At 31.8% G+C, this 23,540-nt stretch overlaps 1 protein-coding gene across 2 annotated transcripts in view; it reads right to left on the minus strand.

The window, feature by feature from the left end:
• Window positions 1-23,540, minus strand: part of ITP (ion transport peptide) — a 242,546-nt gene that overhangs the window by 7,511 nt on the left and 211,495 nt on the right. The window contains exons 2-3 of one of the 2 annotated variants that reach the window (XM_072523616.1): window positions 20,346-20,608; window positions 6,181-6,295 (exon numbers count right to left, since the gene is read on the minus strand). In XM_072523616.1, coding sequence (XP_072379717.1) covers window positions 6,181-6,295; window positions 20,346-20,608 — 378 coding nt within the window. The remainder of the gene's footprint in view (window positions 1-6,180; window positions 6,296-20,345; window positions 20,609-23,540) is intronic. The other variant, XM_072523617.1, reaches the window with a different exon arrangement.

A 23,540-nucleotide genomic window follows, 5' to 3' on the forward strand; every position in this document is an offset into this window, starting at 1 on the left:
TTCAACATTCTTTGTAACATACTGGTTTCTGTTATTTCAAAATAAGTTTGTTTTTTTAATTTTTATGTCTAAATCCAAGCATATTAGAAACATGACAATGATTCAATGTACATACTTTTATTATTAATAAATAAGTATACGTATTTCAAAATATCCTAAAATAAAAACTACTTTTTAAACAAGAATTTAACAAAATAAAAATAACAAAGAAGGGGAAAAATTGATAAATTGATACAATGTATTTTATGAGAATAATTATGCAAAGCTGTAGCTCTATTTGGAATTGGAATGAAATTCCAACACTCCTAGTATATACCTAACTCGAATTATTGTCACTTAAAAAGTCATTCTAGACTATTACTACCTGGTAAATGGTTTTGTATAAAAAGGTGTTTTATCGTGTAGTGAAATAGTTTTTAAAACGAAGATTTGGAGCAATAGATATATTATTATATACAAAATAAATAACTTCCAAATAAAACACCTTTTTTAACTTTGCCTAAAACAGTTTAGCCCAAATAATAACGTAATTCATATTTTAATTTTATTTAAAAAAATAAAAACCATATTTACCTACGTACTAAATTATTTTTACTACGTGTGTTTGTTAAAAATCTCTAGAAAGTTATTGTAATAAAAGAGACGTCTCATCTCGTTGATAATGAAAAATTGGACGTGTCACTGTTTTTAATTTTTAACAATTAGGATTTTTAAATGACTTCACGCCATTATTGCTTGGCCTAATATTGCAAATATTAGTTTAACTAGCTAACAAGCAATTCAAATGTAATGATTAAAAAAATATTTACTTTAATGATAACTTTTTATTATTAAAACCTATTTACCATATTTATCTCTTTTTTCACGTCTCTGGGTTATCTATAAAAAAGCCATTTTTCTATGGAGTTTCTTGTTTTTGTTTTTTCTTGATCTTATTTTTCATTTTCTTTATTTAATAATTTTTTACCGTCCAATTTCAAGCCTTCTGTGGTATCCAATTATCAATTCTTCTCGTATGCCCGTACAATATGAATTATTTTGACGTGACAACGTCTTAAATTAGGTTGTGGCTCGGAGTCATTCATGAAAAAGTGTAACGCCCGCTCACGTCTGTTACAGTGAGTCACCGTGAGACTCTTGTATACCTCGTAATATTACACTGATGATGGACTTTTTAGTTCGAAAATGTTCTGTGATGTAGTCTTTTTTATTGTATACCTTTTATAAAGGATTTTTAAATAAAACTTTTGTGATACATGGTATACAGCTAACTACAGGAATTTCATTTTCTTTGTGGATTTATAAATTACTGCAAAAGAGTTTCTTCATTATTCTCGGTCAATTGTTTATGTATCTTGATTTAGAAACTCGCAAAATTAAAGAAGTTTTTAAGATCTACAACTTTTATTTGAATAACTTTTTTTTGACGTGACAACGTCTTAAATTAGGTTGCGGCTCGGAGTCACTCATGAAAAAGTGTAACGCCCGCTCACGTCTGTTACAGTGAGTCACCGAACTAGAGAGAGGCCCGCTGGACCGACGAATGCCTTGCGTCTCTCTCCCACTCAAACATGATCGGTCCGCTGCGCGCGCAGCACTAGAGAATTAGGCGCGTTGAATCGGTGCGTGCTTCCGTGCTTGTGTCTCTGTCTTTCTCGAGCGTTCGTGGCGTTCAAGACACATTACAGCAGAAACACTTCCTTTCATTTCATATTTCTCGTATCATCGTCCTATCCTCAACAAAATCACTCAAATAGAAATTAGTTAAGTTTAAGTTTACATGTACAATGTTTTAGTAAACAAAATATATTTCTATAGTTAAAATTTGTGCAATTCTTATTTTCATTCAATTCCTTGTTCCTATTGTGCAATTTAATAATATTCATATCAATAAATATTCTACCGAGAAAAAGACGTTGTCACGTAAAATCTTCGCCCGTAAAACCGACTTTACAGGCAACCGATTTTTTTGTCAATAACATGTCAACCTCCTTGTTTTCTATAATTCATAATTTCTATTTATTTACTCTTCTATATTGCATTTATCTTCTGTATAGTATTTTTATATCCTCACGTCTATATTAGTGTTTCTACTAAATCATTCGACAGAGATCTTTCATTGAATTATTTTTTCCTTTTGATTGAAAATTGAAATTGAACATTTTTCCTACAGATTTCTTTAGTATTTTATAACTGTTGTTCTCCTATCTACCTAACCACAGTTTTTGTGGTATAATGTTTCTCATCCATGTTTCGTTGCCCTCTCATTCCACGTGTTCTACCCAGCTCCATTTCATTTGAGCAATTCTTCCAATTATATCTTCCACCCTCGTCCTACTATATGTTTCCGATTGAGCGTTAGCAATTCGAGCCCTACGACTTCGTAAAAGTGTTGTCAAAGGCCATAATAGACGTTTTTAAAAAGGCTAGGCTGAAAGGACAACTTTAACCTAGGAATGAGTCCCAATAGACCTCTTAGGTCGAGTGGAAGTATTGTTAGGCGCCCACTCATATTGAGCCTAACCTAACCTCACATTTCACAAGCTATGGAAAAATATACTTGCTTATTAGTACTTATAGGTGCACTCGACACATATCTGGATAACAGCTAAGTGGAGCAGAATCCAAAATAGCTAATTTCGGTTATGGCCAAAGAAATTACAAACACACCAATGAACAACCGAGAAAAAAATTAATATACGCAATATAGTACATTCTTCAATAAGAAAGAACATTAACTCAAAACTTCAATCTTTAATTAGTAAATGACAAATAAGAGACCTTTGAGAAATAATAAAATACGGAGCGCCGTTGGAAATGCTTAAGAACATTCGCTCAATATTTTCAGTAAAAGCCAGTGCTATAATACTGATAACATTTCCCAACATCATAATCATCATGATCAATCTATACGCGTCCACTGCTGGACATAGGTCTCCTTCAGTTCTTTCCATCTGTCTCTGTCTTATTCGGCTCGCATCCAGTTACTGCTAACACGCTTCAGGTCGTCAGTACATCTGGTTGGTGGTTGTCCTCTTTTCCGTGGTGCTTCTTGCCTTGGCCTCCACTCGACAATATATTTTATCCATTGGTTGTCTGATAATCTGGCGACGTGTCCTGCCCAATTCCAATATACCGACGTGATTTTTTCGATAGCGTCTGTTGTTTTTTATCAACGACGTATTTCTTTGTTTGGGATTCGGTCTCTCCGAAATATCCCTTTCATCAATAGCAATTTTTTAATTTAGCACCATATCAGTCATTATTTGAGTCTTGTTTATGATAATCTTCATTCTAACCTCTAAGAAAGCGTGATATAATTTTTCCAACATTATTACTGTATCACATTATCACTGTTATTCATACAATCACCTATAAAGACGATGTTATCTGCGAATCTCAAATGACTGAGTTTCTCTCCACTGATTTCATTATTCTACTGATAAGGGGCTTTTTTTTGGTAGATGCATTCGGTGCAAAGTTAGGCCAAAGCCTAGATAATTTTATTTTCACCTAATTTGATCGCCTCGATCACTACGGGGTCATCTCCAGGGGATCTGTTATTTTTAATTTCTAAAATTATCATTTTGACTTGGTGTGGTGTTATTTCTGGCATTCATTTTGATCCCTGGTTTGTGATTTTGAGCAGTGGCTGATATTTTTTTTGTTAGTGCTCTTATATATTTCGCGATAAAAGGATTCGACAACCTCAAGGCATTTGGTTCTATCCGTAGTAATGTTTCCATCCTTGTTTCTTATTCTGTACATATTTCTGTTGCATATGTTGTTCGTATTTCGCCTCAAAGGTTGTTTATTTTAGTTATTTCTCTTGTGTTACTTTCTCTTATGTCTTTTCGGATTAATCAGTAAATATCCTTATTTAATTTCTCCAATGTTGTGTAGTTGGAGACGTATTGTTTTATCAGCTGTCTTCTTCTACCTATTAGCTCTTTGTTGTTTTGGCTTAGTTTTTCTTTATGGGTCACGGCGGTTGGGTAGGACTCCCTTTCAATTTCTTTTGGTGCCTTTGTTATGTCATTATTAGCTTGTTTAATATTTTGTTTTCTTTTATAGTCTTTTTTATAGTTAAAGTCTTTTATATGTCTATTTAGTGCATCGTCATATAGGTCGTTGTTTTCTGGAGAAATTTATTTTTTATTTAGTGTTTTTAAGATCATCTTGGTTCTTTCCAATTTGACATTTAATGATATCTTTACTCGGATTAATCTGTGGTCGCTTTCTGTCGATAATTTGTTGAGTACTTCGATGTCTTTGAGTATTTCTTGTCTGTTCGTTACGATATAATCTATTTCATGTTTGACACTGCCATCTGAGCGTATCCATGTCCATTTACGCTGAGGCTTTTTATCGAAAAAAGGATTCATCATGGATAAATTTTCCTGGTGTAAGAAGTTGAGCAATCTTTACCCTCGTTAATTTCTTTTGCCATATCCTTGCCCATTGCTACTTCTGTATCATTTTGTTTAAAGCCCATACATCATTATTTTGTAATATGCTGGTGCAGCATGTAATGCTGTTTCTACGTCCTCATATAATTCTTCAATTTCTTCATTCGAGTTTATAGTGGTTGGAGCATATGTACGGATTACCTTAAAAGTTATATTCTGCATTTAGTTTGAAGATAAAGTATACAATCTTCGGGCTTATGCTGTTAATTTTAACTATATTTTGTGTACGCTTTCTATGTATAACGAATCCTACTTTACCATTTAAAGCGCCTTCTTCTCCTCTAAAATGACATAAGTGTCCTAATTTAAGAGTAATTTGGGCTTCTTCTCTTCGTCTTATATCGCTGAGACGATGACGTCCCATTTTATTGTTCTCAGCTCTTCCTTCAGTTTAATCATCTGGTCCGACATAAAATTATATGAAGTAATAGGCATTAGTTTGCCCTTTGTGGTAGCCTGATTTTTTCCGGTGATTTTTAGAACCCTTTACTCCGCTACAACCGCTACCTTGGTTGGGAGTGTTGGAGCCGCCCGAGACTGAGGGCCGTTCAGCAATTTCGTCTTTCATGGAAAACAACTTTTGATTAACTTTAAGCCATGAAAACGCCACGCTTGGCTAGTGCGTGCTAAGTGGGAATGCTTTGGACTTGGACATGGTTTCCCCGAGGATGGAAAACTGAGGAAATCCATAAGCTAGCGTAGGCAGGTGTGCTATTCCTGAAGTAGATCTATCCCCTGCCAGGATTGCAGAGAAGTATCCACTCACTACTGCTACAAATATGCTGCAAACACTTTATCAGTTATATAACTCATATCGAAAATGTATTCAATTTCATCAGAATGAAACAATGAAACATGAACAAGAAGAAGCACGAGGTGTAAACGCAATTTATGTCAACAATACTCTTAAAGACCAACCAATTTCTCTTAAAACAAATATCGAAGCTGTAACCCAGTTAAAACTCATGAAGTATACCCAATGTAAGAATCAGTGAAACGGCAATGAAATAGGATATGAAATGTAGATGATTTAAAATCGTTTGTTAAATAGTTTGAAAGTCGAAAATAAGTGATATCTTAGGAGACAATTGTAGTATCGCCCAATTAATAAAATACGTCAAAGACTTTCCAATAAAATGTTTGTGGTAAATAACCCTTGAGGTTGATGCGATCGATTTGTAAAATAAAAAAATTGCTTATTTTGTTTCTAGTAGCTTTTAAGTCTTTCTCACAACTTTCGATGTTTGCAAATAAATATATTCTTTAAAATATTTTATTTTTAATAAAAAGTAAGTAGAACAATATGTATAGCTTGGTATTTTTAGCAAATATTTTTTCATTTATGTTTGTTTATATTTGGACTAAATCATTCAATAATAATTTATTAGTTTAAACATTTTTAAAATCATGCTGATGAATTAATTGGATAGGTTAGTGGTAATGGATCGAAAAAATGTCAAAAATATGTTAATAAATACAACATGCATAAAAAATTATTAAAAATATCTATATACAAGTAAAAATATGTCGCAAAACTGTAGCATTCCTCAAAAATATTGCCCTTTAAAAAATGCAGTCAAAAATGTTATTTCAAAACCTACGACATGTTAGTTTAAAAAAATGATCACATGGGGTTACTCTGATGTATACGAGTATCTTAGTAGAGTGTTAGCGATAAGACTTGTTACTATTATAAACCACTGTGTTGTACCTAAATCGGGTCTCCCCCATTTAATTGTTTTATCATATCCTGGATTGTTCCTATATCATCGCAAAGAAGGGTCTCGCAACACCCTCCAAAGTATTTTGTTGAAAAACAGTTTTCCCTGTAATAAAAGTTTATTAAATGTTTCTCGTGTGTATTACCTTAAACTAAACAAATAAAGGAAGCACATAACAAACTGAAAAATGCGGTTTTTTCAGTTTCAGAATATTCATTTATTTATTTACGACATTTATTTCGGTACAAATTGGCCTTTTTTAATTATTTAATACGTTATCTATTGCGGTTTATTTTATTGAAAATAAAAAAAATAGCTAAATTACTGAGTAAGAAATCGAAAAATGAAAAATAAAAACCTATAACACCAAAATCCTTACCATGACAAAAAATCAAGAGAAAGACTTAAGACCAGAAAGAAAAATGCTAGGAACAGTATTACAACCAACAAAAAAAAAGTAAAAACAAATTAAGGCAAAGAACGAACAAAGAGTTACAAAAAAAATAATGAAATGGTATGTAAATTCAAAAAGCAGAAAGTAAAATGTCGGTACATATATGGAAGCAGGGTAAATTATAACAATATTCTCTATTTTAGAATGAACAGCAGATGTCAGAAGAATATGTAAAAGACCAAGATCTACATGGCTACAAAAAGTAATACAGGATCCAAACAGTAAGACAAATACGACAAGAAAATCAGAGACAGTGGTAGAGAAAATCGCAGGAAAGATATTACAGAAAGTAGTCCGTCCACAAGAGAGCCAACCACAGAAATCTGCTGAAGAAAGTCTACGCCACTCTTAAGGACTACCAACTCGTCAAAATAGTAAAATCACTAGTGTAAAATAGACGATTTTACGTGAGTCTTGAGGGAAAGAAAAGTCGTTGGCGAACTCAAACCAGCGGTTTGGTTCAGGATAGCGTACTAGCATCTATAATTTTCAACCTATACATCAATGCTAACTTCTTATACACAGACAAATTAATTTTTCAGGTTTGCTGAATTAAGTATATTATAACTAAAATATTCTACATATTATAATAAATATTTTGACGATTTTCGAATATTTGGCGGAGGCACCGGTTCAACAGAAATAAAGAAACGATTCTATTTTTTCAGTATTTCCTGCTTGCATGTCTAGTTCAAATCATAACAAGGTCATGTCTAAGTTTGCAAAAGAAATGTAACATCTGTGTCCGACAGTGCAGAAAATTCTGAAAAACGTGTTATTTTATTTTTGTATGTAAAAATGGAATTCCTGGTAATATACTAAATATATAACTTTCGACTAAGCACTATGTATATGTTTAGAAATTATATTTCCTGTTGGATGGTTGGAAAAGCATTTCTTAACTAACGTAGCTATTCAGAATCCTTAATTTTGATATAAAATAATATCACAAAATATAAAATTATAAATATAATTTGACAAAACAGGGAAACCGAAACTAGACACCTAATTATAATTATAATTTTTGCTCTAATAATTGCTGCTAATAATTAATAACATGCTCTTATAAAAGAACATGTTAACTTGGAAAAGGATCACTACGGGAGCAATGCAAACAATTTGTGGCATTAGAAGACCCTGATGGTTTCCAGGGCAACAACTAACAGTAACAACGGATGAAGCTACAGCTACTTGAGAAAAGGAATGTCAAACGTTAAATAAACGTCAAACGTTAACATATAGAGAAGGTTAATGCAAGTGAATAATAAAAGTAAAATGTATATCGATGGAAGGCAACCGGAAAGTTTTCCGGAATATTTTATAATTTTTTCGCTTCGTTATATGCAAGTGAAGGTCATTGAAATCATAAAGGCTATATATTGGAACCAAAAAGCAATAGTAAAGATGAACGAGATAGAAATAAATAATATACCGATTGCTAGAGATGTCAGGTAAGGATGCTGCTTCTCTCTGACGCTTTTCAACTCATATTCACAGATTATCTTCATAAAAGTCGAAATAATAATAGATGAGAGCTTGAAAGAGCTGCAAACTGGATGCATTAAACAGTGAATGCATCCGAATGGGACTTGACATCAATTGATAAGACCAAATTTATGATAATATCGAAAGATCCTACAATAAACAACAATCCTGTGTGGGCAGCATATAGAGAGAGTGGAAAATATAAATATCCAGGAGCTCCAGACACCCGGAGCTATCCAGACCAGGAGATCAGGGTACGAATAGAAATTAGGGCATCGTTCTTAAATTTCAGGTCATTATTATGTAACAGAAATCTGAATACTGCGCTGAGACTGAGATTTATTGAATGTTACGTCTGGCCCTAACTACGGCATCTTACAAACACAAATAGCTAAGAAGATAGAAGCATTTGAACTTTGAATATACCGCAGGAAAATGCTGCGAATTCCATGGATGGCCAGAGTCACCAAGGAGGAAGTGCTGAGAAGGATGTGTCCTTTTTCGCATACCATGGACACATACCGTGGAATAAAAAATACCGTCTATTGCAGGTCATCGTGCAGGGTAGAGTAGATGGGAAGAAGAGAATAAGTAAATAAATAAAAATTATTTGATATATCATTTAGTATGTTAAAAATTAATATAAAATTAATGAATTAATATAAAATTAATATATTTAATTATAAATTAAAAAATAATTATAAAATAACTTTAAAGATATTTATATTCAGTACAAAAATTTTATTATTCTAAACCATAAATATAAATATTACATTTCTAAAACTTTGATTTAAATTAGTGATTTTGATTCTACTTCTGATTCATTGGAACTAAAATTTTCATTATTTCCTTCTCCGTCATTTTGAGAATGTCTGGCTTTTGAAAAACTTTCAAAGGCGTTTGGTCCGCAATAAATCCTGTTGGTTTTAAATAATCATTTAAATTCCAACTGCAGTTTTCAGGCTGGAGTTTTGTACATTCCGACTCAGTTGCATTAAGCCACATGGAATTAACAAAAATATTTCTTAAAATTTTTGTTTGTAACGATTTTCAGCATAGTTGTATAGTATTGAAGTCAAAACTTTATTATTATTTTTTTAAAACTGTTGGTTGTCTTCTTTAGCAGCATGTTTTCATAAAAATGCGATTTCTTGCATTATTTAGTCTGTTGCAGTAATTATTGATTGTCGCGGTAAACTCTTAAAGAACATTCATTTTTTATTAATAAATATGTCGGTGTTATCAGTAAACCTGTAAGAATGGTTTGATAACTTTGATTCTGAGAAAATATTTTGAATGGTCCAATTTTTTCTTTATTATAAAATGCTGCTGTCTAACTAATCTCAACCTGTATAAGCGTGAAAAGCAGGTAAATTTTGACATAATTTTGAACCAACTTTAGTTGAGAGTCAAATTGATGCAGTTTATGCAATCAAGGTGTTTGTTATGTAACTTTTTACTTGCTGAAGGGGCTAGCCAAATTACAGATTGTGAAATTTTGTGCATAATTCCCAGTAAAATTACCAAAACATCAGAATTCAAAGCTCTAATTAAAATCCTTGATCCAGGTGCAATTTTATGAGCGTGAAAAACAATCCGCGTATGCGCTTCTTCATGGCAACATATAAAATCAGCTTCTTCAGTTTTTTTTAATGTAATTATTGTAAGCTTGATACGAGTAGCACTGATGGATCAACGGTCAAAAATATTTTTTTGTTTTGGATAATTGTAAGCAAATTTTTAATATTCCAATAATCAGCCAAAAAGCATAGCCATGCCTCTTTAAAACTATAGTTTTTAACGCTTTGCAAAAATCTTTAGACCTAATTTGTTGAGGTTCACTTGAAATTTTATATGGGATATTTAATCCCTTTCGAGTTTGACGTTCAGGATATTTGATTGATGATTAAGGTAACAAATAGCGGCCAAATATTTATTTTCTACAGCATTTGCAGAACAAATTTTTATTAGTATTGATTCTGCAATTTTTTCAAATGTTTGGGTCGTAGAGATATCAATGAGGTGTAAGTAGTTAAAGTCATCTATTATTTCTACGTTAATAAATGTGGCCTCAACCATTTCGGTATTCGATTTCAAAGTTTTGGCAAATATTGCTTTAGGAGTTTTCAACATTTCACCAGTACATGAAGAAATTTCAGGCGGCATGTGTGCGAATGGAAAAGTCAAGCAATATTCTAGATTAATTTTCTTTTGTATGCTAACTATGCAGAAGTCGCCCAACGATGTCTCGTTCCATTTTCATCAATACTTTGTTATTTTTATATTTAGTCATGAGAACTTTTGTGATGTTTTGAGAAGCAAAATTGATGATTTTTTTTGAGGTTTCTCAAATCTTGCAGGAGTTGTAGAACAATTTAAAATAAACTCGTAATTTTTGTTGACTGCCAGTTTTTTTGACTTCAACTTCTTAGCTGTAGCTTTGCCAGTCGAAATATTAAACAACTGTTGGTGATAAATTGTATCATCAAATGGATTTAGAGTTTCTTTTATTACCTTTTAATTTTTTGTGTCCTTTTGAATTTTGATTTTCTGCAAAGAGTGTAAAGTATTATCTTTACGAGTAATCCAATATACTTTTTTACAGTTGATAATATTTTTGTCCTCATGCTGTGGCTGAGTACTCATGCTTTGTATTTACCTTTGGTGTTAAATTTTTTTGTTAAACTCTTCTTGTTCTTCTTCCTATTTGTATGTATTCTTTAAAGTCTTTATCTTCTTCAATATTAGCATCCTAAATTGTTTAAATTATCGCGCCATCTTTTTCTTGTTCTGCCAATACTTCTTCGTCCATTTGGTGACTTATCTCGCGCTATTTGTACTATCCTATCTTCTGCCATTTTACTAATGTATTCGTTACACTCCTGTTTCCGTTTTGTCACCCATCTATTTATGTCTTCTCTATTGCATGCTCTTTTTATATTTTCGCTTCTCTCCCTATCCAACAAACTTTTCCCTGATATTTATCGGAGTATTTTCATCTCAGTTTTTTCTAGTAGTCGTCTCATTTTAGTTGCGTCAGGTCTTGTCTCCGCCTTATATGTTAATATAGGTCTAATTGCTGCTTTATAGATTCTTGTTTTTGTGTCTTGTCCTAAGTGTTTATTCTTCCAGATTGTGTCATTAAGAGATCCAGTCACTTTACTTACTTTTAAGCTTTGTTGTCGTACTTCTTCTTCGACATCTCCGTAACTAGTTATATCTATTCCAAAATATCTTAACCCTGCTTCCTGCTTTATTATTTTCCCATCAATTTCGATTTTACAACGTAGTAGGTATTTAGATGTCATACATTTGGTTTTTGTTGCTGATATTATCATATTGTATTTCTTGGCTGTTGTATTGAAGATGTGTGTTAATATTTGGAGCTCGTCTTCTGTCTCGGCGATTAATGCGGCAAACATAATATTTGGATCTCTTTATTCCCCGTTCTGTAACCAGGACCTTTATGTACTGCTTGTATTATTTCGTCCATTATTATATTAAAGAGAAGTGGGCTTAACGAGTCACCCTGTCTGACTCCACTTTGTACCGATATCCACTATGTTAGTTTTCCATTTATCTTTGTCTGTATTCGATTATGGAAGTAGACGTTTTCGATGGTTTGTATAATGTTGATTGTATATTTCTTTTATATAGTAGTTGTAGGACGTCTTCGACTTGGATGCGATCGAAAGCCTTTGTCTGGTCTATAAAACATAGATTTGCTGGTTTATTGTACTCGATGGCCTTTTCTGTGATTTGTCTTAGTACAAATACGGCGTCTACGCAGGATCTTCCAAATCTGAATCCTTGTTGTTCATCTGATAAAGTTGTTCTATTTTTGAGTGAATTTATGGCTATCCCTACTTGCTGAAAACTGATTTCTATTTCGTGTCTTAATTCAAGTACGTTATTGAGTTGATTATTATTTTCCTTTCCTTTAAACAGTTCCGTCAGGTATCCTTCCCATTCATTTGCTGGTATGTTATTATATTCCTTCAATTCTGCCATTTCTTTCCATTGGTTTCTTATGAATCTCCATATTTGTTCTTGAGTACCGTAGAAGTCGCTTTCCATCCTTTTTGTAAACTTTTCCCAGTGTTTATTTTTTGTTCTTCTTACCAACTGCATTGTTTCATTTCGTATTCTTCTATGAATGTCTCGGGATTCTGGAGTATTTTATGTTTTGTACTTCGTATAGCCCTTTCGTTTCTATTTAGCTTTTTCTACAGCTTCTGCTGCTGATTCTTCAATGTTGTGTTTAATTTTCTCCCAGCTCGCGTTTATATCTTTGATGTCGTTTATTTGTTTCAGCTGTATCTTCTGTGCTAGCCTCCTTTGGAACATTTCTCTTGTAGAGTCGTTCCACAGTGAATTGAAAAAATTGAATTTTTCCTCGATGATGTTTAAAGTTCGGATATCTTTGTTGTTAAACTCACTAGTAGAATTTATAAAAAGAGTCATTTTCTAATTAATAATTAATTATAGTCTGGACAAAATTATATCGGGCACCCTTTGTTTTTTATAATTTTTAACCTATTTAACTACATATATCAAATAATTTTTATCCATTAAAAAAATCGGTGAAGATCTTTGTTATATAAGATCCTCTACTAAATCGTTCTACAAAACTAGAAAATAAGACAATAGTCTGTTGTAATGCCAAATGGTTTTGTTAAAAATATCGCATAATTCAAAACAAAAATTGGATAATTTCTAAACTACCAGTAGTAGATCGTTAATAGTTGATGTAATTTTTATTTTTTTAACAAAAAAATAACTCAAAAATTCAAATTAATCAAATTATATGATTATATAGAAAAAGATTTATATATTAAATAATAATGTATATAATATTTAGTTGAAACTATCACTGTAGGGGTAACCCCTAAAGGGTTTTAACCCCTAAAAGGATCTAGTAAAATCTATATTTACAGCCAGCTAAATTGATAAGTGAAAACGATGTTCCGCACTGAAGTTTAAAAATTCTTAAATACCTCATAATTTATTAATGAAATAATTAAATTTAAACAATTTACATTGCAATGTAAAATGACAGAGAGAAAATAAATTAAATAAATACCAGTAAGATCTGTTAATCATTTCTGCGAATTTCTTAAAAGTTTTATATAGCAATTTCACCAGAAGAAGTCCGAGGTATTTCCTGTTACGTTTAGGCGGCTGAAGATGAGACATTGCTGTTGAGATTTTATATAGGGTCATTCACACGATGGATGATCTGATGTGTATACGTGTATGTTTTAGCGTAGACAACAAAGCTGGCAAATGTGATTTAAGTATGATGAAATTTTGACAATTTTAAATTCGAAATTCGCTAAGGTTAAAAGATTAAGTTTAAAAGATTCAAAATATTGTAGAAATTAAGACAAAATCGATAAAGAACAATATGTATTGTAAGATATATATATTTAAGACTATTACAGTAATAAAATATTTTAACGTCTTGAATCCAATATTTCAGGCCATAATAATGAAAACATATTCTCCCAAATTACAAAAATTATACTGAAATAATGGAATCCCTAATGACATCCCAAAATATTCCGGAAGCAAACAGGATTTCATAATTGGGACTATTCCATGACAAAAACCCTTACAGGCTAGAAAAGGAGAGGCTCAGGATGGGGTTTTTTAATCTTATAACAGTGTGGAGTAGGTAGATGCTATTAAAAGGAGGAGAGTCCAAATTGCTTTCATTGAAAGGACGAAATGCAAAGAAAAAGGGAAAAAGAATTGAGTGAAGGATACAAATTTTGTATATAGCGAATAGCACTAGGAATGAAACTTGTACTTGGCAAAGAGGAAATAATGAAAGACAAGCTTTCTTTAATAAATTGGGAGCTTTCTAAACCATCAGAGCAAAGAGTCTTATTAGGAGGTAATTTTAATGTACATGTGGGTTAATCCAAGACATAAAGATACGTTAAAATTAGCCACAGCATTAGAGATGGCGATTGTTAACTCTCGCTCTCTCTCTCTCTTTCTCTCTCTCTCTCTCCTCTCCTAATTCCTTGAACCTTTGTCAGGGCATGGTGATACTCTAAATATTATTAGCTTTCAGTCTCCATTGGCTACAATTCTGTGCCATATGCTTCATGTAGGAATTTTCCCACCAGAGTCTTCATTTGGTTTGCTTATCGTATTAAAGATCTTCCTTTTGGTCTTCGGCCCTTTACCTTTCTTTGTACTACCAATAGTTCCATGGTCGTCGTTCTTCTAGCTATGTGGCCGAAGTAAAAGTAAAGTTTTTCCAGAATTACCAGGTTGGTTCTATGTTCTGTCCAGAACACGCATAGAATTTTTCTATATACCCATATTTCGAAGGTTTAGATCTTACTCCTATCGATTTTTTGGAGAGTCCATGTTTCAGCTGCGTATGTAGTAATGGGAAAAATAAGAGCATTCGGCTTATACGATCGTTCCATTCTACTCTTCTATTTCTTACCCAGTCCTTGATATTCCTTACCTTGCATTTACGTCGTATAACTGTACTTCTAGCTCTGTCCCATAGTATTTTACTATCAATTTTTCTAAGTTTTGTTTAATCTCTGCTGTTTCTAATATCTTTTTGTCCTTTCTGTGTCAGGTCGTGTTTCTACCGCGTTTGTTGTTATTCGTCTGATGACGTAATGTTTTGTAAATCCTGTCTTTCATTTGTTTGCCGATATTTTTATTTCTCCATATTGCTTCATTCAGGCAACCTACGACTCTGTTTGCTCTATTCACTTGATCTTTCACTTCTGACCTTCCAGCTCCAATTTACATCTTAGTAAATTTGCTGTTGTAACCATGCATTTTGTCTTTTTTGGGGAAATTAACATGTTAAATTTTGTGGCGGTTATATTAAATTGGTGCAGCATACGTTGTAAATTATCTTCATTTTGAGAGCAGTATTGCATCGTATGCATAGCAAATTATTTTAAGTTGTTTTTCTCCTATTTGGTATCCTTCATACACACACAAATAGTCAGAAATACGTATTTACGATTGCCTTCCATCATATCTATTATTGTTGTGCTGTGGGTAGAAATACCGTGTTAAAAAAATGTATAATAAGAAGGGTTTCTAAAAAATAAAATTAACTCGAAAAGTGTTTTTTAAACAAATAAGGAATAATGGATAATCTTATTATTTTCATACTACGAGAAGCTATAGAAAATAATCTTACAAAGGACTTAAAAAAAGTTTCTGGAAAGAGATGCGATGGCAGCTGGTATAAGTTTATGTAGTATGTAGAAAATTACAAAAGAATTAAATCTATTGAACACTATTGAATAACTAAAAGTGTCACAGAATTTTAGTTTGAACACTAGTACATTAGTAAAAATACATTAGTAAGAATTTAGGTTATTTAAAAATGCTGCTAAAACTAATAAATACTGCTAAATTTAAACATTTTTTTTTTCATCTATTTTTGTGCATATTTGGACATATTCATGTTACTATGTATTACAAAATTTACGCAAGGTTGCAATGAATAGAAAACAATATTTTTTTCTTTATATTGTATTGCTTTGATTGAATCACAAAGTACGTAGGGTAGGGCTATGCATGGAATAACACATCAGGCAAATGCCCTCCACAAATGGCACATTATACATTACAACGATACAGCGTTATATTTGCCCCTTCAATGCACGGGTGGTTGTAGGCTTGTTTGTATATATTTTCAACTTTAAATAATCCCATAAAAAGATGATGTTAAATCACACAGAAGGTATTAAATCACACAATCTACGAGGTCAATTCTGATCACCGAAACTAGAGAGTACACGACCAGGAAAAGTTTTACATGCAGTATTTGTATTGTTTCACGGGCTGTATGCCAAGTGGCACCGTCTTGTTGGAACCGCATGTTGTCCACGTCGATATCATCCAATTTAGACATAAGGAACTCTGTTATCATGTTGCGATATCGAGCGCCAGTAACAGTCACTGCTTGACCAGCCTAATTTTCAAGAAATATAGTCCAATGATTTCTCCTACCCAAAATCCACACCAAACCGTGCTACGTTGTGGATGCATTCAAAAGTCACATGTGTCTTCTCAGGACCCCAAATGCGGTAATATTGACGAATAATAAAACAAACTAGGTGAACATGTACTTCATCGCTTAGGATGACTTTTTATCAAAAAAATAGCATCCATTTGTTGATTTTCGAACGAACTCGCTTCTCTGTACATGGTCATTAGGCTTCATTTGTGGTTTCAATTGAACTTTGAAAGCATGGAGGTACAGATCTTCAGTAAGTATACGCTGTAGAGAGCTTCTTGAAATTTGCAATTCTTGTCCACGACGCCGAACTGATGTTCCAGGACTTTCACCAACACTCTTAAGCACTGATTCGACATTAACTTGACATTTAAGCGGTTTGTTTTAGGACGACCAGTGTAGTTTTCCTGAATATTTCAATTACCTTCTTCACAGTGAAATTAATATTCCGACCATACTTTGTACGAAATTTTCTAACTATGGCTGTCAAACTTTCATTATATTTAAAATATTGTTCAACAATGAAAGCGCATTGTTTTCTCGTGTAATGTATCATTTTTACTAAGCCTAAACTGTCAGCTGTCAAACGTTTTTGTTTTTTTTGTTGCCAGCATTTTATTGCACAAATGAAGGAATTAAAATATTGTGTGAATTTTGGGACACCCTTTATGATACATATAGTTGTATTTTTAAATGCAATGAGTGTTAATTCGACCAATTAATTTTTTTATACAATTACATTAATGGGTACTACTGCATTACCCAGTATATTATATTCTACACGTATTTGTACTTTTAAATGCAATAAAAGATAATTTGGTCAATTTATTCTTTTTATACAATTACAATAATGTGTAATGTTGCATTACCCAGTATATAAGTTACACGTACACGTATTTGTATTTTTAAATGTAATAAAAGTTAATTCGGTCAATTTATTATTTTTCTTAATTATGCAAAAATATCCGAACCTACAATTTCTTGTGGCTCCACACCCACGGTCTATAAATAACTTGCTGTAGGTACAGATCTAAATATGTCTGTTACTTCCGTATAAATTTGAAGGAACGTTCATGAGACAAGGTTGACCAACAACTTATAAGCAGTCATTTTCTCTCGACCTGACTACAAAGTGAAGGCTAAGGTAAATTTTGCATGTCGAAATTGAGATCACCAACGTTAAATAAATCATAGGGAATTTTATATTAGGGTAGTTTATGTCCCTAATGAAAATTATACCTCGGCCTCACTTTATGTCTCTTGTGATTTATAAAAAACAGTTTATATAAAAAATTAATTTTAGAATACAATGGCTTTACTTATATCAACTAAACAGATATAAAAGGTAAAACTGCAAAAATGGGCTACTATATAATCAACTAACATAATCATAACAATAATTATAATTTACAAGTTATGACCCTTAGGGCCGATTGTTCGAACGCTAATCAAAACTTGATTGTAATCAAATATTTAATTAAAATCAAATACGTCACATTTTGAGGTTATGTTGACTGATTTATTTTATTCAATTTTATTATTTTACGTTTTAATTTAAAATAAACCATAATTAAACTATTTTGAATAAAATCCTTTATAAAAAGGTATATAAAAAACCCAGTTGGGCTATGTTGAATTGACAAAACGTTTTCGGAATAAATATTCCATCATCAGTGTCCTAAAATAGTATTTAACCACTTAATTAAAAAGAACATGAAATAATTTAAGTTTTGACTAAGGTTAATGTAAAAATGTGGTTAATACTTACTAGTTAATACATGGATGTAGCCACTAAATATGTGGGTAAAAACCCTTTAAAAATTATTAAATAAAATTTGGTTTACATTATGTCTAATTTACAGTTAAGATGTTAAAGTTAACTGTAACTTAACTGTAAATTAGACATAATGTAAACCAAATTTTATTTAATAATTTTTAAAGGGTTTTTACCCACATATTTAGTGGCTACATCCATGTATTAACTAGTAAGTATTAACCACATTTTTACATTAACCTTAGTCAAAACTTAAATTATTTCATGTTCTTTTTAATTAATTGGTTAAATACTATTTTAGGACACTGATGATGGAATATTTATTCCGAAAACGGTTTGTCAATTCAACATAGCCCAACTGGGTTTTTTATATACCTTTTTATAAAGGATTTTATTCAAAATTTTTTAATATATGGTATACAGCCAAATACAGGAACTTTGTTTCCTTGTGGATTATAATTAAACTCTTTCTGATGTTAATTTCATGTTTTTATTTACAAATCAATAATAATAACAAGCAATTTTTAATAATTTTGACAGCTGATGTGACGTATTTGATTGTAAATTACAATCAAATTTTGAATAGGGTTCGAACAATCTTCCCTTAGACATTATTCTTAATAAAAATTGTTAACTTCCTTACAAAATTAGCGCATCACGTGTTTCTTTTACTTCTTTTCTTTCTTATCAACCATTTTCATCCACTAATGGGCATAGGTCTCACCAAAGTTCCGCCATTGATGTCATTCATATACTTGGCATGTCCATTGTATCTTGATGTTGTTCTGATATGATCTTTTATAGGCCTGTCTCATCTGTCTTAGTCTCTTTACAAGCCAATTTATTTTCAGATCGTTTTGCCACGTGTCCAGCTAAACGTCATTGCTTCTAAACATCTGCAATCCTAGTAATAGGAAAAACACAATTGTGTTCTATGTGCTTGTGCACGTGTTATACAACATTGTTTTCAAATTTATAGGAATCTCGTTATTTTTCAATACAACAATAAAACACTGAAAACTCTTGTTTTCAACACTTCCAGAAAATTTATTGTAATTTATTATCATTACAGCTGTTTTCACACAGTGTCTTTCTCAAGTGATCTATTTTTGGTATGAGTTTACACTTTTATAGTCTTTAACTGAATAAGTTGAGGAAGGCAGAACTGTTTATCTCAAGTTGGTCATTTAGAATTATGTCTGCATTTTTAATTTGTTAATTTTCATAGATTCTAATAAAAATAGCTTGAGGCCTTTATTTTGAATGTGAAGAATTTGAAATTCGTCATTAAAAGAATGAATATGATCTATAAGGTGAAGTGAGTACGTAAAATCTGTTTTTATATTATTGAAAGCCCTTTAATGTTCTGTCGTACGTTTGTTGAAAGTTCTACCAGTTTGACCGATGTAAGTTTTTTGGCAGTCACAGTGACGCACAAGAGAACTCTCTTTAATTTTCCGTTCTGAGTTAGGTAGAGCTCTAACACAAGTTTATGATATAGACATTTCTGATCCATCATCCAAATATATAGGAATAGACGAATTATAAGACTAGAAAACAGTTAAAGACCTATTGCATTACTGATCTCCAGGGAAAATACAGTAGATAGACTATGTATTGCTAGGCCTTATGTAAACTAAGTTGTGGTGTTATAATATAATAGTGTGTTTGAAGAAGACTACAACATAGACCTGACCACTTTTCCATTGGGTGATAATTTAATAGTACTCTGATATTCTGCTAAGCAATTTATTTTGATGCCTATGAGGAGTTGAGGTTGGTATCTAACCACAGCTGTGTCGCAAATTTTTGTATGAAAAATCTGAATTCAAATTTTTGTATCAAGAATTTGTAATTTGCAGAAGAGCCAGTTACGCTTTTTGATAATTTATTGGCGACAACTTCTTATTTATGTTAGATAACGCTCGATCAAACATTATCCTACAAGGAATGAGCTACCGTGACAAAGTAAATATTCAGGTTATAGAATGGCGATCGAGAGATCTGAATCGTATACAGCATCTGCAGGATACAGATAAATCGGCAGTTAGACACCGCTGAGCTGCTTCTATAATATTCTTAAGAAACCTGAAGCAGTTATACTTGCTGAATAGGAGAATATATTACAAGCCACCACTTTCATCTTTATCACAGCGCATCACACAGGCATGTACAATTTTACAATTTTTAAAAATTAGCATTATATTACATTGACAATTTTGCTAAACGGTTAAACTATTTTTGTTACAATTCACTGTATAATTTATCTTTTATAAGTTCACTTTTTTCCGGAGTTTATTATACTCTTTAAATAATATACTAAAGATTATTTCTACCTATCTTCATATCACATCAAGTGGAAAAAAATAGTTAACTATTAAAATAAGAGGTTAGCTTTATTATTATTAACAGTGATCCAAAATCTTACCTGCAAAGAGAATATATTGAAGGCTCCCTAAAAAGATTGTAGCAATCTTCACAAATTCTGTCTAATCTTGCGAATATACTTTTATCGTAGACTCCTTTGCACTGTAAATCATAGAAGGATCTTTTCGTAATACGATGATGATTAAGAAGATTCGGCGACCTATTCACCAGATTGCCGGATACTATTTGAAGGAACAATCCAATTGCTAAGCACACCCAACCAACTTGAGTGTATCTTACACTCTGCGATGATCTGTGATTCATCTGGAAAAAAGAAATACGTCAGTAGGGCATTTTATCGCACTTCTGTTGAAAATATGTGACATTTTTTAAAATACACTACAATTACAAAGTAAACTCTCTTCTTGGCGATTCGATCAGTGTTAGCAACAATACTATAATTATAGTAGACATACTATAATTAAATTCTTTTTACTACGTACTATCATGCCTTTACAATAATCCTTAAATCTACTATAATTTTCATAAACAATATTTTTACCATGGAATTAATTTCTAATAAAATAATTTAATCCCAAAAAAAATATTGAAATAACGACGTCGCTGAAATTGTGGAATTGTATAAATTCAACAATTTACAGTGTCAGATTTTGTTCGTAAGAGTGATTTAATATTTATTTGGAAAATACCTATGTTAAGATTCAACTAAAGATAATAAAATTATAGTTAATGGAAGATCTCGTGTTTGACTGATCAAAATATGAGTGAACCACCAGCTGATGAAACACTCCACCGAAAAGAAAAGTTGCCTCAATACTAAAACAGCACAAAAAATTCGAAAGCACTGTAAAATGAAGCTGACTTTAGACAATGGTTAACTGGAGATCGTAATAATATTTATAAATCTAAATGCAAAGTCTGTTCTGCTTCGTTAACAGCTCAAATAGTTGTGATTAGAAAATAGGCATAAACTTTAATACCTCTAAACTCCGAAGTTTTGATACTATAAACATTTCAAATTTAATAAGTTGTATTATTAACACTGAGATTAAGTCAAGAATTTATAAAGCCAGTGTAAGACCAATAATGACATATGCCTCAGAAACAAGATCCGACACAGCCACAACGCAAAGGCTACTGGAAACGGCAGAGATGAGAGTACTGAGAAGAATTACAGGAAATACGCTGAGAGATCGAAAGAGAAGTGAAGACATTAGAAGAAAATGTAACGTACAGTGTATAAACGAGTGGATACTAAATAGAAAAAAATAATGAAATAACCACATAAGCATAATGGGGGAGACCCCTGTAGTCAAAATAGCAAGGGATAAGTCACCAGGCGGAAAAAGAAGCGGACGACCGCTCATCCATAGGAGTGACAAACATCCATAAAGGTATTAATCCACCAATGAACGAGCAGCATTGCTTATATAGAGGAAGAAAGAAGAAGAAGACATTTAAAATGCGAATGTTACACACCCCTTTATCTAAACCAATCACGAGTCAGTAATCACATTTTCAATAATCCAATGATTTTAAATTGAACTTTCAAGTCAATAGTTTCATAAAAACAATTAATAAAGCTTATCCATTATTTAATGCGATAAAATTGAATTTAACGATTATTTTTTCTCATCTACTGTGATTTTTTCAATTTAACCAGAAATTAATGGCTCTGGCACAATAAACCCTCTCTCCAGGGTTGGGAACACTGGTTTTGATTTTCAGATAGGGATTTGGTAAAAACTTTGACCTAAAAACCGGTGTTTGATAAGATGACGCAAGAAATCATTTACAGAATAATATCAGTGGGTCGTTTATTTAATTATATTATATTTTAGAAAAACAAACTATTATTTACATTACACTAGAAAATAAAAAATTAAATTAATTATATTTAACTAAATTTGGACAAGCTATATTAAATATTAAACTAACAAAATAACTTAACTATTTTGTTGGACATATGCTGGAGATGTGAAAGATCTGTTGTGTACGAAAGCGGAAATTGTAGGTCGTTGCAAAGAGGTGAACTTTTATTAATAAATCACAGTGGGGAGTTTTGCTTGATTGACTGGTAGTAAGGATTTTGTGAGTGACTGACTTCGAAAGATTGTCCCTTAGATATCAGTACAAAGAATTTAAGAAACGCGTTAAAGAAAAATAATTTTGGCTAAGGAGAACTGGACTGTACCTACGTGAAAACTGACTGTACGTGAATGTGATGTGAGGCAGAAAATTCTCATAAGCACATATTAAAATCAATATTCATAAAAAACTTCTACATAATAATCAAAAAAAGTAAAGCATAAATACACTCCTGGTCACAAAAATTTCGACACTTGCATTTTGTATGTTTTTCTAATTTTGTCAGTGTATAAAGGTTTTAATGGGGATGAAGTAAAGATTAATAATAAAAAACGTTCATTTATAACATAAAAACAAAATTTTTGACATTTTGAAAAAAAAATCATAGTTTATCTTGTTTACTAGCAACAAATTTTTGCATTTTTTATTGCACTAAGATAAGTTTCACGTTTATTGGGATAAATTCAGATCACTGCTCATTATTGTTTTCAAATCGTATTAGTATGGCTCCCGAAAATAATGCAAAAATTGTGGCATTACATGAAGATGGTCATAGGATATGTTATATTGCAAATTATTTAAGTATTACCAAAAGGACCATCCATGATGCCCGTTAGAGGTATTGCCAAACTAGAGAATTCACTAAAAGACCAGGATCAGGCAAAAAAAGAAGCAGAGATCAGCCTGATGATTTTTGCATTAACGCTCTTTAAACAAGGAACTAATGTATCTGCACCAACTGTAAGAAGAGTCCTGCATGAGAGTGGTTTACGTTCTTATAAGCCAGTAGTATGCCCTAAATTAAAAGCAGCTCATTATGGTAACAGAATGAAATTTACCAATGATCACAGAGACTGGACAGTTCAGCAATGGGTGTTCTAATGTTTTTTAACGAGTCCCGTTTTTGCTTAATGTTATTTTCTAAAGAATGGTTGAATTTGTTTCAAAAATATATTTATTTTTGAGATAGCTATTATAGGATTTATGATGGTTAATATATATGTCCTCCACTTAAAATCTTTCTTCTTCATCAATATGTCCATTTATTTTATCATGTATTTATATGCCTTACATCTAATTTATCTTCTTCTACCAAATTTCTATTTCATCTACCGTGATTCTTTATTTTTCACTACATTTTTACTCC

The sequence above is a fragment of the Diabrotica undecimpunctata genome, chromosome 2, assembly GCF_040954645.1.
Source record: "Diabrotica undecimpunctata isolate CICGRU chromosome 2, icDiaUnde3, whole genome shotgun sequence".
Lineage (NCBI taxonomy): Eukaryota > Metazoa > Arthropoda > Insecta > Coleoptera > Chrysomelidae > Diabrotica > Diabrotica undecimpunctata.